This window comes from Nansenia antarctica (assembly GCF_963989245.1).
Source record: "Nansenia antarctica genome assembly, chromosome: 1".
NCBI classification, from domain to species: Eukaryota; Metazoa; Chordata; class Actinopteri; order Argentiniformes; family Microstomatidae; genus Nansenia; species Nansenia antarctica.
In genome coordinates, this window is record NC_137674.1 from 105,319,025 (window position 1) to 105,336,524 (window position 17,500).

Below are 17,500 nucleotides of genomic sequence, written 5' to 3' on the forward strand. Positions count from 1 at the left end.
TAACGTGTTCTGCTAAACTGGCGTCAACTACACAACAATGCCCTTTTGAAAGTAACAGGCCTTCTTGTATGCAATTTCTGTATGATGAAGTTATGCAATTTTAATTAAAATAGTGTTGTGTTCATAAAACAGAAAAACAACCTCTGGCTCTTCAGATTTGACTTCAACGTTCACCAAAAAGAGACGGTTTATTACGTCTCACTCAATCCAGTCAGTCACTATAGGGCCAGTACTCAAGTTGTAAAAGAAAATCAGGGGGGATGGTGGATTTTGATATGGGGACAACTTTAGCATCCCCACAGCGTCAGTGACTTCAGTGTCAGTGACTTGGTAAAAATGTCATTGCATGTGTGCGTGCCCCCTCCCTCGCCCACAGTATTTTACTCAATATGCGCAAAACTAAATGTTGAAATAGCAGTAATATCACATTCATTGATAAAATGACATAAGGGATGGAAAGGGAGGACGGCAGTTTTAGAAGGGGGATGATTTTTACCGTTTTTATTTCAGGGGGGATGCCATCCCCCCTCAACTGGAGGGCTGACTAGGAGTGCAGGTATACTAGGAGATACTAACACTTGTTGTCTTCAGATCACTACAGTTGGTCATCCTAACCAAAAAAACAAAACAGTTTTAAGAGAAGGGTTGTCAGATTTTAATAAATAAAAAAAAACTCTCTAGCTGCTTGCATTTGGCTTCAGGACCTGTTCAACCCGCAAACCAGTGTTTGTTTCGTTAGGTATTATGTTATTGCTACAGTGGTATATTACTGTGTATATGCCGATAAGGTTGTGGTAGGCTGTCATGTTGTTGTTGTTGTTGTTGTTGAGCTTATTGAGTTTTGAGTTTTTTTTTATCTTTTTTGATATGGCCAGGTACAACAGTGAGCTGAGGCTGGTCCGGCTGAAAATGTCAGAGAGTGGAATCTACACCTTCTACGCCTCGAATGGGGACGCCACGGTCAACCAGTCATTTTCTGTCTTTGTGATCAGTAAGTCGAGACAAAGTTTTTTTTTGATAGGTTCAGCCTTCTGTCCTGAAGGCTGACAGAGAATCTACAAACAGCAGATTTTTTCAACATACCGTACTCTCGATTTCCATAGAAATCAACCTGGACCCATTCCTCTTCAATACGTGGCATTTTCAAATAGATTCTCAAAGACAAGCCTTTTGCCTTCCCTAACCCTCCCTCTAACTCCAACTAATGCGTTTGTTACCATTCCTCAGTCCATTCCATGCTTTACAATGAGCCCATCTTCTGATTTATACCTCCACCAGCCTCCCCTGTGTTCATGCTCGGACTTAGCATTACCATGTCCACCTATAGCTGATGGTTCTAACGTTAGCCTCTGTCTGCCAGGTAAACCAGCCATTGTGTCTCACGAGGGGCCGGTAGACGGACAGGTACGCTGTGTGGCCGAGGGATTCCCCGCCCCCCAGATCACCTGGTACTACTGTGAAGAACCCTACTTGAGGTGAGTTCACAGGGATATTACAGTACATAGGGAACGTTCCAGAATCCATAAGAGTCGCCGCCAAATCTCACAGCAACTGCATTTATCAAAAAAGTTTTTCCTCATCAGCAAACTGCTTCATGAAACAATCTGATTTCCAGTTGTGCAGGGTTAGGGTTATATATATATATATATATATATATATATATATATATATATATATACAGTATATATATATATATATATATATATATATACGTATATATAAATATTATAGTTCTAGGTAACCTTTTTTTCAAGTATACTGAAAAACAAATTAATTCATGCAAGCAAGCAATAGGTAGACTGAGAGATGATGCTGGTGGAGTTTTGGATCATGGGATTTGACTTGTGATTGGTGGACTGGAGGGAGAGGACTCTCCTGCGACTACTAGGGATTGGCTAGACGTGACTTGTGATAGGTGGACTGACTTGTTAAGTCCTTGGAGATTGTCCAGTACAGTACATGGATTGGACAGCATGTTCTCAGGCAGTTATTTCTAAGTCTCAAAGATAGTCATAAACATGTAGGTGGTGCCACCTGGTTTTCCTTGGCAACACCAATCCCAGGTTGAGCAGGCGATGAGTCATAGGCGATTATCTTTTCATTATCCAATCAATCTTGATTATGATCAAATCTACTTAAGAAGCTTTCCAGCTGAAACTAACACCCCTGCAGGTATCATTGACAGTGCACAACATGTCTATCTGATTTGTTTATTTACATAACACAACATGACGTTTACGCTGATGACACGCCTTTGCTAGCAAAATATATTCACATTTAGCAACTTAATAATAATAACAATAATAACAACAACAATAATAATAATAATAATACTAGTACTAATAACAACAATAATAATAATCATAATCATAATCATAAGAATAGTAATAATAATAATAATAATAAATGCCATTTAGCTGACGCTTCTGTCCAAAGCGACTTACATTGCAGTGAGTGCATACATGTTTCAGTATGTGTGAAACGGTCAGGTGAAAAGGTGCAATTCTCAAGTCGTGCAAATGACCAAAAAGCTTCTTTACATTTTTTTTTTCATTTAGCAGGCTAGTGCTATAAACAATTTGGCTATGAACATCTATCTGTATGTTTAGCACATCAAAACATGCTAATAAAACATCAACATGCTAAAAACACATAACTACACATAATTAGATGATCACACAGTCCTTGCTTTTCAACACATCCTAAAACGAGTTTGTTTACAAGCCATGTATCACTTACTAGTAGCCTATGGCAGATGAGAAAATGAATCCAATTCACTAATTATAGGTATTTAGTGATCCTAAAACTGTTGTTTGTTATATAGAGTGAGCACTTCAACACTTTCGTAATATACAAAAAAACAGAAAAAATGTCCCTTTTTATATAATATGTGCTAATATTATAAGGTAATATTTCTATTTATTTTACACAATGATATCCATTTCAAAGCGTATCTTGAGTTTCATCCTTCTGCCAGCGAGTCGCAGTTGCGCCTTTCTCTTGTTTCTGTGCGTACACATGGGTCCCAGTGTGTGTGGAGGAGCGCACATTTTCACGCCAATCCCGCCAATCCCCACCTTTTTCACTCCTTTACTATGTGGTGACTCCAAGGTATACTTTCTAGTACATACCTCAAGAACTTCGGCACCAATGGTAACTATCTACTAACTAAATGTACATAGCGGTGTTTGATAATATGTAATTATCAGATTACAATGGTTTTACCCTGTATTTTATGAGTAAATACCAGCTTAAGTACAGGAGTAGTACTGGCTGGAAAATAAAGGGTTACCATGTACTCATAAGTACATGGCTTTGCAGGGCCTGTATACTGGCAGCATGTGGAGAACAACTGCTGTTTGTGGTACAGAGTTGTGAAAAGTAGAGCTGTGGCGCACTCCTGACTCCGTCCAGTCATTGTTCTCTACTTTTAACAACAGACTGGAATCCCTCCAGGAATCCCCCAGCCCTCTTTCATTTTCAGGTGGTACAAACAGTAAGAGCTGTGTTTAGTTTGGGCACAGTCTGGTACCCTAAGACAGGCACCCTTAGTCTGGCACCTTTCAGTCTGGTACCCTAAGACTGGCACCTTTAAGTCCGGCACCTTTAAGTCTAGCACCCTAAGTCTGGCACCCTAAGACTGGTACCGTAAGACTGGTACCCTTAGTCTGGCACCTTTAAGTCTGGCACCTTTAAGTCTGGCACCTTTAAGTCTGGCACCCTAAGTCTGGCACCCTAAGACTGGTACCCTTAGTCTGGCACCTTTAAGTCTGGCACCTTTAAGTCTGGCACCTTTAAGTCTGGCACCCTAAGTCTGGTACCCTAAGACTGGCACCCTAAGTCTGGCACCTTTAAGTCTGGCACCCTAAGACTGGCACCCTAAGACTGGTACCCTAAGGAATGGAATGGAATGGACTTTATTTGTCATTGCTACAGTACAGGTACCAAACAACGAAATTTAGGAGGGGTGGCTAAGTCTGGCACCCTAAGACTGGCACCTTTAAGTCTGGCACCTTTAAGTCTGGTACCCTAAGACTGGCACCTTTAAGTCTGGTACCCTAAGACTGGCACCTTTAAGTCTGGCACCTTTAAGTCTGCTACCCTAAGACTGGCACCCTAAGTCTGGCACCTTTAAGTCTGGCACCCTAAGACTGGCACCCTAAGACTGGCACCCTAAGACTGGCACCCTAAGACTGGCACCCTAAGTCTGGCACCCTAAGACTGGCACCCTAAGTCTGGCACCCTAAGTCTGGCACCCTAAGTCTGGCACCCTAAGTCTGGCACCTTTAAGTCTGGCACCTTTAAGTCTGGCACCCTAAGACTGGCACCCTAAGACTGGCACCCTAAGACTGGCACCCTAAGACTGGCACCCTAAGTCTGGCACCTTTAAGTCTGGCACCCTAAGTCTGGCACCTTTAAGTCTGGCACCCTAAGACTGGCACCCTAAGACTGGCACCCTAAGACTGGCACCCTAAGTCTGGCACCTTTAAGTCTGGTACCCTAAGACTGGCACCTTTAAGTCTGGCACCCTAAGACTGGCACCCTAAGACTGGCACCCTAAGACTGGCACCCTAAGTCTGGCACCTTTAAGTCTGGCACCCTAAGACTGGCACCCTAAGACTGGCACCCTAAGTCTGGCACCTTTAAGTCTGGCACCCTAAGACTGGCACCTTTAAGTCTGGCACCCTAAGACTGGCACCCTAAGTCTGGCACCCTAAGACTGGCACCTTTAAGTCTGGCACCCTAAGACTGGCATAGTATGACATGGCCAGCCAATATCCCACCTACAAAATCAGACAAAAAAACCCGACAAAATGTCTCCATTTGAACCAAGTCAATATCATGTTGGATTACCACATTGAATGGGACTATTGGTCTGGTTGAATGGGACTTATTGGTGGTACAAAACTAGGCATAACTAGGCGTGTTTTTAAAGTGAGAAATCCTTTATCAAAACAGGTGTTTTTTCTCTTTATCTATCCAAGACTACTGGTTCAGTGAGTAGGAGTCATGTACCATGGCCATAAATACAATATTGTGAAATGCCTCAGGTTCCCAGGCATCGGGTGTTTGGAGTGTCACACTTGGTTGGAGCACGGCATGGGGGAGGAGGAGGGGATGGATTACAATAACGTCCCGCATCGCAATCTCAAAACTCCCCGGTTTGAAAAGTCAACGCTCTAATGTTTGCTGTGGGTATACTTTGTGGAACAGACTCACAGACTCTTGGCGTGCATCCACAACATGAATACCTTGTTGTTTTCAGTCCTACCTGGTTGTGAAATGTTTTGGAACGGTATTTCCTATTTCCACTTCTGCTCTGCAATGACCTGCATGCAGTGTTCAATGGAGAGATGTTTATGGCCAATGCAATGTGTCCTTCGGGGCAATAACGTTTATCTTAGCTTATCTTAGAGAGAGATTGTAGATAGTGCCTGTGTGTGTGTGTGTGTGTGTGTGTGTGCGTGTGTGAATAAAATGGTAGTCGTCTTACAGAGTTTTGTCACCTCATCCTTCTCAGGTGCTCCCACATGCTGAATGCCACCCAGGAGGAGCAGGATGTCGTCACGGTGACAGTGTTCAGTCCGCTGTTTGGGAAGACGGAGGTGGAGAGCCGGCTTAACGTTAGCAGGAGAAGGTTCCCCACCCTGGAGTGTGTGGCCACAGTGGACGGAGAACAGGCCTACACGTTGTTCTCTATTAGTGGTGAGCTACACATACGCACACACATGCATGCATGCACGCTGGTACTAAAGGCACACACACACACACAAACTGCCAATACATTTGTCAGTTGGTAGTGGGGATTGGGATGGGGGAGTGGGGGTGGGGGGCAGGAGGGGGGATGAGGGGGAGTCCTGGCGTCGGCTGGTCTCCGGTTTGTTTTGAAGATGTCACAAGTGCACACGTTTGGTGTTAATCCTCCGCATTTCCCCACCTGGGGACTACAATGAAGCACTAACAGTGAGCATTAACCACGTCGAAACCTAGGTTGACCTAAACTTGGTGCTGATAACCTTGGATAACGTGTGTATGACAACTTAAGGCCGTGGGGTTTCCCGAAAGCTAAAGTAGCTGAATTATTACCCTGTATATCAGTTTTGACAATCCAGGCCCACTCCTACCCTTTACCGGCAGAGTTCTTCATTCAAACCAACGTCCTTAGTTCACACAGGAGAAGAAAATCAACCTGCGAATTGGCTTCATGTTACTGTTTACCACAAGATTCAACACCTGATAAACGGTTCGAACCTGTTATATAAATAAACAGGAGCGAAGGCGAGACGCCACAAAACGGGTGTGGTGTTCATAAACACACACTCGACATCACCATCAGCTGTTGTGATCACGCGGGGAGGGGCGTAGTGTACCTCCACTACAAATCCCCCCACTAATCTTCACAGTCTGTTTATCTACTAAACGATGTGTTAGAGCCGGGTGGGGGGGGGGGGGGCGTGGGCTGACGAAGTCGTGGCTTAGCGGTAACGCTCATTACGTAAGCGCGTACATAACAGTACATATATACACCAACTCCTGAAGGCTGGGGCCTCTTCTGTCCTGTCTTCTGCCTCATTTGTCTCCCTGTCTTTTCTTCTTATCGTCTCGATAAATCTGAAAAGAAAATATCAAAATACCCCTCCCCCCCCCGTCAAAACAGTTCAGTTGAGGCCCTGGAATGAAAAGAAGTGCTGAGACACACATGGGGGCAGGGGGGGTGGGCTGGTGTAAAAGGCGGGGGTGGTAGTGGTGGTGGACACAGCAGGCATGTGGGTGGGCATTATGGGAGAGGAGTGTGTGTGTGTGTGTGTGTGTGTGTGTGTGTGTGTGTGTGGCTCCAGACAAACTCACACACACATGCCGTACACACGCACGCCTGTTTGTCTGCAGCCAGCCAGGCCGAGCAAGCCTGTGGGAGCATGTGCCCGGGGATTGTAGCTATACAGATCCACTTGGCGGCACTTCACATGCTGAAGGACGAGGCACCGCCACAGACGCACTCGGCGGGAAGTCCTGAGCGTAGTGGGGTGAGAGAGCCTGGGCCACCGGGAATTGTGGCGGTGGTGGTGGTGGTGGTGGTGGTGGTGGCGGGGGGGGGGGGCTGAGGGATTCTTGGAGGTGCCACTGAGCTCGGAGGGAAAGAATGGAAGAAGGCTTTAGAAGCCACTGACAGGTTTACTGCGGATTAGTTCCTGCAGACTCTGCATTCTCAGATTTGAAATGGAGAGAAAGCCTCTTATGGCTAAAGAGCTTACTGCTCCTCTCTCTGTACTAGAGGAGTGGGCACAACAATAACTCCGGGCCGGGGCCAACAGCACAAAGGAACATGATGCTAATTATACAACAACAACAACAACAACAGCAACAGCAACAACTGGGGCGTGACTAAAATGTGAATGGAGCGTTTTGTGACAAAGGGAGGCAGAGATAGACCAGGAAAGACATGGCCAAGTCAGAATAACAACTCCAATACAGAGGGTGATTAAATAATTGGATTATTTATGTGATTTCTCAAAGACATCCTACAGCACTGTAAGCCAAATAAATGATTAGATATTAGACACGTGGGGATGTAGATGTTTACCCTTGTGCTGTGTCACTCTGTGTGTCACTCTGTGTGACACTCTCCCCTCAGACCCTCATGTACTCTACTTAGACCTGCCTACTGCTGTACTTATCTCTCTGGAGAGTAGCTGACTGATACCTACGTGTGTGTGTGTGTGTGTGTGTGTGCGTGTGTGTGTGTGTGTGTGTGTGTGTGTGTGTGTGTGTGCGTGTGTGTGTGTGTGTGTGTGTGTGTGTGTGTGTGTGTGCGTGCGTGTGTGTGTGTGTGTGTGCATGTGTGTGTGTGTGTGTGTGTGTGTGTGTTTTGTCTCCCTACAGAGAGAACAGTGCCCCATGAGCTCTTCAGCCCTCTGCTCATAGGGTTTGTGTCTGCAGCGGCCCTCCTCTGCCTCATCCTCGTAGTGCTCTTCATCAAGTACATGCAGGTAAACCCGGCTCTCGCTCTATAGTACAAAGGAAGAGATTTGGTGAGGCTGCATTCTCATGTTATGCAGCCAAATTGTGGAATGCACTGCCAGTTTACATTAGGGATGCAACCTCAGCAAATATGTTCAAGTCAAGACTAAAAACACATCTTTTTAATATTGCCTTTAAATTACTAAATAATTAAATTATGATTATATAATGATTGGAGCACTTTGAGGTGCAACGTTTGCAGGAAAAGCGCTATACAAATAAAAGTTGTTATTATTATTATTATTATTATTATTATTATTATTATTATTATTATTATTATTATACTGTTCATGACACACCCACCCTGAACATCTAACAGACGTATAAAACAGACTTGACACATGGCAACAGCCCATGTGGTGACAGCACAGGGAAGAACCTAAGCTAGCTCCCCTTGTTAGAGGACCCTGTTGTTCCTCTCGGACAGAGCCATAACACCAGCCTTGACTCATTCTCACAACTCGATAGCAATTTTGAACCACATTCCTCACCTTAACCCTTAGCCTAACCTCAACCCAAAACCTTACCCTCACCTTAACTGATACCCAACTTTAACGCTCATTTCAAACTGTTTGTGTTAGCAACTTCCGGGTTAACGAAAGTGGCCGGCCACGAATAGCCAATGAGCTTGGAGCGAGGTGGGACAGAGAGGCCAACCAGAGGCCAGAATGTTATCCCCTTGTAGTCTTAACAGGCCCTCAAAACCCACCTCTTCAAGCTCGCCTTCACCAGTTAACCCTCTCCCCCTCCCCTTCCCACGTGTCCCCAGCACTACCTTAATTAGGCCTGAATACTTTCTTTTATTTATTTTTTGTTTCTTTTTATTATTACTATTCAATCTTTTCAGTTTGTAAAGCGTCTTTGAGTGTCTAGAAAAGCGCTATATAAGTCTAATGTATTATTATTATTACTATTATTACTATTATTATTATTATTATTATTATTATTATTATTATTAATGCTTGGCCTATGTCTTACCTCTTCAGGTGTCAACAAACTTCTGTGTCAATGCCTGTTTTTTTTTCTGATCGGTCCATCTGCTCCCTCACACAGAAACCCAAGTACCAGATCCAATGGAAGGTAATTGAAGGTATCCATGGAAACAACTACGTATACATTGACCCTACTCAGCTTCCGTACGACAACCAGTGGGAATTCCCCAGGGACAAGCTCCGTTTCGGTGAGTGTGTTCTTTGCTTTCATCACATCATAATAATAATTATCATCATTATAATGACAATAATAATACCGCCATTCATCAACACCTGACTGATGTCCCAGTGTAATCGTTAATCTGTCATCTCTACAGAATCGTACAATGAATACATTATGCTTGTGCTATAGCCACTTTTTAATGTCGACCGAACCGTTGCAGCAGCTGTTGAAAGAAGTGTTTTCTTGTTCGGTTACAGAGAGCTAAAGAGAGGTGTTCACGCGATGACATGGCCCAGTAGACCCCCAGGGCCTACCTTAGTGATTGACATAGACTCTGTTTGCTCATGATGTTGTCACAGTTCAGGAGGAGTGGATAATACCTGTGATCAGTGATGCAACCCAATGTACTGTATTTGTTTGAGCTTTAGTCACGACTCAATGGCGGTTCACCTCTCTCTCTCTCTCTCTCTCTGTCTCTCTCTCTCTCGTTTCTCTTATAAAGAAATCCCACTCCTGAACAAACAGTTTACATATGCAACCACACCGAACAGGATCTAGCGTGTCCTGGTTGTGCCTGCAAACCTGGTGCTCTACCAGAATCCCTGGAGACAGGCCATGATGTAGTTTGGGAAAGTAGGATGAGGAATAACAATCTGTCTGTCTGTCTGTCTGTCTGCCTGTCTGTCTGTCTGTCTGTCTGTCTGTCTGTCTGTCTGTCTGTCTGTCTGTCTGTCTGTCTGTCTGTCTGTCTGTCTGTCTGTATACAGGGAAGACTCTGGGATCTGGGGCTTTCGGGAAGGTTGTCGAGGCTACTGCCTACGGAATGTCCAAAGCTGACACAGTGATGACGGTCGCGGTCAAAATGCTCAAACGTAAGCCCCGGGTTGTTGTGAAGATATTACGAATAATAATGTATAATAATATTTGTGTTTCATGGGTGAGGCTATTTAACTATGTCTATTTGAATAGAAGTTGAATGTGTGTGTGTCTGTGTGTGGGTGTGGGTGTGGGTGTGGGTGTCTGTGTGTGTGTGGTGGGTGTCTGTGTGTGTGTAAGTGTGTGTAAGTGTGTGAGTGCGTGAGGTGATATGAGGCCAGCAGATGTTGTTATTTCACAAGCACACTTTGACTGTGTTATCATGACGTTCCCACAGCAAGTGCCCACGCCACCGAGAAAGAGGCCCTGATGTCCGAACTGAAAGTTCTCAGTTACCTGGGAAACCACATGAACATTGTCAACCTTCTGGGAGCCTGTACTGTCGGAGGTGAGAAAGACTGGATCTGAAGGGTTGTTGTTCGATGCCACCACTAAAGAGGGAAAGGGACATTCTGTCTGGGATAAATTTGCGGAACAATAAGATGGTGTGGAGAGGGTGGGGGACTTGTGGGGAACAGCAAGAAGTCAGGAATCATTTGGATATAGGCTAACTTTTTATTTGTATATTCAAATGTGTTAAACGTCTTTGCTTCATTGTTGAATAATCACCACCAGACATGCAGCCCAGTTACTGGTAGTCTGAAAGTCTGTTTGACGTTCCGAATCGCTGTTACCGAATGTTCCTCCACCTTTCGCTGCCAACTTTTGTGGCGTGATATGTACAGTATTATTTACTGTCCTGTTTGTCTCCGGTGTGTGTCCGGAGTGTTTTGTTTGACTTTGGTGTGTTGTGTTCGTCACACACTCATGTGACATGATGTCCTTTGCCCTCCCTTAGGCCCCACCCTGGTGATCACCGAGTACTGCTGCTTCGGTGACCTCCTGAACTTTCTGCGGAGGAAGAGAGAGTCCTTCTGTTGCTCCAAGCTAGGGGAGGACTGCCACTACAGGAATGTCCTGTTGCAGAGGGAGGCTGCTGCTGGCGGCATGGCTAGGTCAGTGTGTATGTGTGTGTGTGTGTGTGTGCGCGCGTGTGTGTGTGTGGGTGTGTGTGTGTGTGTGTGTACATGTGTGTGTGTGTATGTGTATGTGTGTGTGTGTGTGAGTGTGTATGTGGGTGGGTGTGTGTGTGTGTGTGTGTGGGTGTGTGGGTGTGTGTGTGTGTACATGTGTGTGTGTGGGGGTGTGTGTGGGGGTGTGCGTACATGTGTTTTAGAGGCGAGGGTGTGGTGTATATCTATATTCCTCACGGTACAGTACGTACAGAATGTGACTTTTAAATGTGATCATCATCCAACCCCGAAAATCCAGAATAGTCTCGACAACATTGAACAACCACACTGTTCTGTGGTGTTGAGTCGGCAGCAGCAGCAGCAGCAGCATGCCTCTCTGTGGGCTGTCACGTGACCAGACTGCTCTCTATTCTTCCTCTCCTCACAGCGACAGCAGCAGGAACGGCTACATGACCATGAGGCCTTCTGTCGCTGGCGGCCCGCCACCTTCTGGCGTCCCCTCCTCAGAGAAGAGGCGCTCTCTCCGCGCAGGCAAGACGACACACTCACTCACTCTCTCTCTCCGTCTGCTCTGTCCATTCATGGCCTGTACTCTCACTACGCCCTCTCTTACTTATGACACTGTACTTCAGTATCATAGATAGGTCAGTTGGACTTGAGCTTGAATGAGATTGAGGCCTGCTACTTGGACAGGGAGATACAGTAGTTGGACGGAAGAGATACATGACGCGTTGGATTGTTAAACCTCTTTGTGTGCCCTCTCACTCTCTCACTCTCTCACTCTCTCTCTTTTTTCTCCTTCTTCTGTCTCTCTCCCTCTCCTTCTTCCGTCTCTCTCTCTCTCTCTCTCTCTCTCTCTTTCTCTCTCTCTCTTTCTCTCTCTCTCTCTCTCTCTCTCTCTCTCTCTCTCTATCTCTATCTCTATCTCTCCTTAGCTCCTGTTTCCTCTCCTACCATGTGTTTCCCAACTTGTGCAATAAAGACTTGCTTCTAAAAAAAAACTACCTCAAACTCAAACGGTCTGTTCCTCAGGTGGCTCGTGTAGCGACACAGACGTAGTGAGTGAGATGCTCCACGAGGACGGCTTGTCCCTGGACACAGAGGATCTCCTCAGCTTCTCCTACCAAGTAGCCAAAGGCATGGACTTCCTGGCCTCCAAAAACGTAAGACTTCATATCCCCCCCCCTCCCCCTCTAATATCCTGTGTGGCTCAGTTGGTAGGGTGTGGCAACAGTATCGCTTAGGTTGCGGGTTCACATTGACATTTTCGGCATTTTGCAGGCGCCTTTATCCAAAGCGACTTACTACAAATGCTTTCGACTAAGTAAGTCAATCATCTATCCACCAGTCATAGCAGGAAAAAGTAATCTAGGCTTGAGCTAGGGAGCCATTGGCTGTCGTAATGCTAGAAGAAGGAAGATGTTTAGAGAAACTGTACAGGGGGGTAGAGGGGATGTTGATGTCTCCGGAGGGACAGTTAAGGTGTAGGGTTTGATTCCTGTTGGGACAAGGTATTTAAAACAATTATTCACTGACTGGACTGTAACCTTAACCTACATTAAATTCAGAAGCACTGTTTAATGCCATGTATGAATGAATGAATGAATGAATGGTCTTTATTGTCATTGATATAGTACAGGTACCATACAACGACATTTGGGAGGGGGGCTCCCCTGGTGCTAGAAAAAAAAACTAAAAACAAGAAGGGAAAAGAGCTGGTTTACATAAATAAAGGCTATGTACACTATCCACTATACTATACTATACAAATAAAACACTGTGCTGTACTCTATGCTATGCTATACATATCCTAACATTTCCTATCTCTGAACCTTATGTACCCGAGGGTTGTCATATTGCACATAGTGTTATTGCACATTCATTTAAAGTGTCGCAGTTTGAAGGTTTGAAATGTTCTCAGTTGTGTTTCAGTATTGCACTTGATTACAATCTAGTAGCTGCCATCAAATTGTCTAGATTGTCCAGGGCCTAGAACCTAGGTCTTTGCTGTGTTCAGGGCCTGAATGGCCCTGGGGTAGAAGCTGAGCTTCAGTCTATTTGTCCTTGCGGACATGGTCCTGAACCGCCTGCCCGAGGGCAGCCGAACAAAGTGTTCGTTCCCAGGGTGGGATGGGTCTCTGGAGATCTTGGAGGCCTTCCTGAGGCAGCGTGTGTTGTACAGCTCTTCCAGAGAGGGGAGGGGGGCGCCGGTGATCTTCTGGGCCGATCTCACGACTCTCTGTAGCGCTTTCCTCTCTGCGGCTGTGCAGCTGGAGAACCACACGCAGATGCAGTAGGTGAGGATGCTCTCCACTGTGCAGCGGTAGAAGGTCACAAGCAGCTCCTGTCTGAGGTGGTATTTCCTGAGGACTCTCAGGAAGTAGAGCCGCTGTTGTGCCTTCTTGATGATGGCTGCTGTGTTGGTCTTCCAGGACAGGTCATCCTGTATGTGCACCCCCAGGAATCGGAGGGTTGAGACTCTCTCCACGCTCCCTCCATCGACGAGCAGGGGCTGGACCTCAGATTTTTTCCTCCTGAAGTCCACGATGATTTCCTGGGTCTTTGACTGGTTCAGCAGCAGGTTGTTAACCTTGCACAGCTTGCCCAGCTGCTCCACCTCATCCCTGTACGCCGCCTCCCCCCCCCTCGAGATGCAGCCCACCACGGTGGTGTCGTCTGCAAACTTTACGATGGAGTTGCTGGGGTGGACGGGGGTGAAGTCGTAGGTGTAGAGGTTGTAGAGGATGGGGCTTAGCACGCAGCCCTGGGGGGACCCAGTGCTGAGTCTGAGGGCTGTGGAGGTGTGGGAGCCCACCCGCACCCTCTGGGGGCGGTCAGACAGGAAGTCCTTGATCCATGCACAGATAGAGTGTGATAGTCCCAGGTCTAGTAGTTTGGTCACTAGCCTGTCTGGAAGGATGTTGTTGAAGGCAGAGCTGAAGTCCACAAAGAGCAGTCTCGCGTAGCTGTTCCCCCTCTCCAGGTGGGATAGAGTGGAGTGGAGAGTCGTCGCGATGGCGTCCTCTGTGGACCTGTGGGCTCTGTAGGCGAACTGGTATGGATCCAGGTTGGGCGGGAGGCGTGTGACTATGTGGGCCCGGACCAGTTTCTCGAAGCACTTCATGATGATTGGTGTGAGTGCCACCGGGCGGTAGTCGTTTAGGCAGCTCACCGTGCTTTTCTTCGGGACTGGGATGATAGTTGAGGTTCTCAGGCAGGGTGGGATGGTGGCCTGGGACAGGGACTGGTTGAAGATGTTGGTGAAAACCCCGGCCAGCTGGTCGGCGCAGTCCCTCAGCACCCGTCCCAGGACGCCATCCGGCCCTGAGGCTTTTCTGGGGTCCACCGCCTTCAGCACGCGTCTCACTTCATGCTCTGTGAGGGTGAGGCTGCTGAGAGCTGGAGAGAGTGGTGTTTGTGTTACCTCCGTTCGCCCCTCGTCGAACCGGGCGTAGAAGGAGTTCAGCTTTTCCGCCAGCAGGGGGTCGTCCTCCGCGGCTGTGAGCCTGTTGGCTCTGAAGTTTGTCATGTGCTGAACCCCCTGCCACACCCGCCTGGAGTCGTTGCTCAGGAAGCATTCCTCAATCTTCTCTCTGTGGTCTGCCTTGGCCTCCCGGATGCCACGGTTTAGGTTAGCCCTGGTGGTGCTGTACAGCAGTGTGTCCTTCGCTGAGTAGGCGTTGTCCCTCTCCTTGAGCAGTTTTCGGACCTTCTCAGTCATCCATGGCTTCGTGTTGGGGTAGACCCGGACACGTTTGTCCACGGTGGCTGAGTTGGTGCAGTTCACTATGTGGTTCAGAACCGACGACGTGAACTGTTCCAGGTCCTCATGCTCATATTCCTGCCATGAGGTGTCATTCAGGCAGATCTGCAGTGGTGCGGACCCTGCTGGCCAGGTTCTGACAGTCTTAGTGGTGATGGGAGCACTTTTCCTCATGGGAGTGTAGGCTGGGATCAGGAGGATTGACACGTGGTCAGACATGCCTAGATGAGCTAGAGCCTAGATTGAGCTATATACAATGTATATAATGCCTTCAGTAAGTATTCACCCCCTGTGTTGCAAACTGATTTTACAACATATTTAACTGAGATGTTTTGAGATAAAATACCTTGTGAAGTTCAGTTGAAAGTTTTTGTTGAAATGAAAAGCTGAAATGTCACATCAGTATTAACTATTCACCCTCGTTGTTTTGACACTCCCTTTGCTATGACAAATGAGCTGGAATGTAAACATTTCGTCACCAAGTGATACAATAAGTCGAACATCTGAGCGCAAGGATAATAGTAGGTGTGTATTAGGAATGAACATCCTTGTTGTTGTAGGGTCCCTGTGTGGATCAAGTTGTCATGACAACCTGAGAGAATGGAGAGGCAACGCACTACTCAGGAACGCTACCCTGAGGCTGGAAGGGAAAGAACAACAATTGGAGATGGGACATCCCAGCAAATCAGTCACAGACCTCGCTGTAGACCAATTTTGTAGAGCAAATACAGACCAATTACCACACTGACATTATGGGGTATTTTGCAGATCAGTGTCAAAACATCTAAATTATATAGATTTTAGTCAGGTTGTAACAAAAATGTTGGAAAAAGTCTGGCGGTAATACTTACCTTGTTACTTAATATTTACATACTTAATAGTTACTGAAGACACTCTAGACCAGTCCTCACCAATTGCATTTGTCCAAGGGCCAGAATTTTTACACAAAAGAAATTTGACGTGGAAAACCGCAGCTTTAACAAAGAATGGACCGACAAGTACGCATTCATCCTGCCAACTTTCAGTAATGCTAAACCTGTAGGCCTCTTCTGCACTGAAACGGTAGCTGTTGCAAAAGAATTACAATCTTCGCCGTCACAATTACACAAGGCACGAGAGGCCCGTCGCAGAAAAATTGCGAGCTTGAAAGCTGGATATGGACATGCCAGGGGAATTATTAACCAAACTTTATCTGAACAAGAGAGGGCATTCAGTGCACAACCAGTGAAGCAAGGTTTCAGCTTTGTGAATGAAGCAGGTCTGACTCCTCCTGCATCGGGTTGTTTAGGCTACTCGGCAATAATAAACTGACAGATAATAATAATAATAATTTATTACATTTATATTGCGCTTTTCCGACGCTCAAAGACGCTGATGAGATGGATTTATAACATCTTTAGAACCTGTGGGTCGCTAGATATTCTAAATACCGGAAGTCATTTTTTCCCTCCTCACATTTTCTGAATTCATTAATATTAAACGAATAATCATAATCATGATCATAATATTCTGCGGGCCGGATGGGGAGCTATGGTGGGCCGGATATGACCCACGGGCCACCTGTTGGTGATCCATGCTCTAGACCTCTCCCCTAGAGTCACTATTTCGATTGTTAGCGGATCAGACCTCTTTTGAATGTCAAGTGAAACCCTTCAAGGCTCTTTCCAGGTGGTTTGATGCGTCGGTCCACATTTAGACACGTCCACACGCATGCGCACACACACTCGTTCCATCCTCTTTTATTTCAAGACAAAGCCCGGATCGCATTTCCCATGTCTGGTCAACGGTTCCAGAACGCATGTTTGAGCATGCTGCTGAAAAATTGATAAGTGTTGCAGCAAGCGGACACCGGGCTTATCCTGGTCCCATATCAGTGTCTCTGTTTGTATGGAACAGATTTGACAGAGGGAATATTCACTACCTCATCAGTATTAGTAGTATTTAAGTGGGCTGATATCTTGTCTTATCGGGGTGGGCAGGTAGCCTAGACTAGAGGTTAGAGAGGCCGGCTAGCAACCGGAAGGTCTCTGGTTCAATCCCTGCCTCAGGCGGCGGCTTCATGTGAGCTGGTGACTGGAGGGTTGCTGGCATCATATCTAAGGTGCCTACCGCTGCCGTTGTGCCCTTGAGCAAGGCACTTAACCCCTAATTGCTCCAGGGGCACTGACTATCGCTGACCCTGTGTCTAGAGCAAAAAAGACATGTTATTGTACTTGTAGTGTGCAATAACAAAAAGGTTGAATCTAATCTAAATGGTATTATGGTTTGTTTCCATCATCGTGATTGCGTGTGTGTGTCTTTGTCTTTGTGTGTGTGTGTCCACAGTGCATCCATAGAGATTTGGCTGCCAGGAATATACTGCTGACCCAGGGAAGAGTGGCGAAGATCTGTGACTTTGGCCTTGCCAGAGACATCACCACTGACTCCAACTACGTAGTCAAAGGCAGCGTAAGTCTGCACCTGCAACCTAACACTGTAGAGCTTCATATGGGTTAGTGTGAGTGTGTGTGTATGCGTGTGTGTGTGTGCGTGTGTGTGTGGTGTGTGTGCGTGTGTGTGCAAGCGTGCGTGTGTGTGTGTGTGTGTGTGTGTGTGTGCATGTGTGTGTGGTGTGTGTGCGTGTGTGTGCAAGCGTGCGTGTGTGTGTGTGTGTGTGTGTGCATGTGTGCGTGTG

The 17,500-nt window shown here is 46.4% G+C and overlaps 1 protein-coding gene across 1 annotated transcript in view; it reads left to right on the forward strand.

Annotated features, from left to right (window-relative positions):
• Positions 1-17,500, forward strand: part of kita (KIT proto-oncogene, receptor tyrosine kinase a) — a gene marked incomplete at both ends in the record, with an annotated part of 32,145 nt that overhangs the window by 8,752 nt on the left and 5,893 nt on the right. Inside the window, 11 exons of the mRNA XM_080541496.1 lie at positions 876-991; positions 1,361-1,475; positions 5,522-5,706; positions 7,882-7,988; positions 9,073-9,199; positions 9,942-10,046; positions 10,328-10,438; positions 10,889-11,051; positions 11,497-11,594; positions 12,096-12,226; positions 17,152-17,274. Of these exons, the coding sequence (XP_080397622.1) occupies positions 876-991; positions 1,361-1,475; positions 5,522-5,706; positions 7,882-7,988; positions 9,073-9,199; positions 9,942-10,046; positions 10,328-10,438; positions 10,889-11,051; positions 11,497-11,594; positions 12,096-12,226; positions 17,152-17,274 (1,381 nt within the window). The remainder of the gene's footprint in view (positions 1-875; positions 992-1,360; positions 1,476-5,521; positions 5,707-7,881; positions 7,989-9,072; positions 9,200-9,941; positions 10,047-10,327; positions 10,439-10,888; positions 11,052-11,496; positions 11,595-12,095; positions 12,227-17,151; positions 17,275-17,500) is intronic.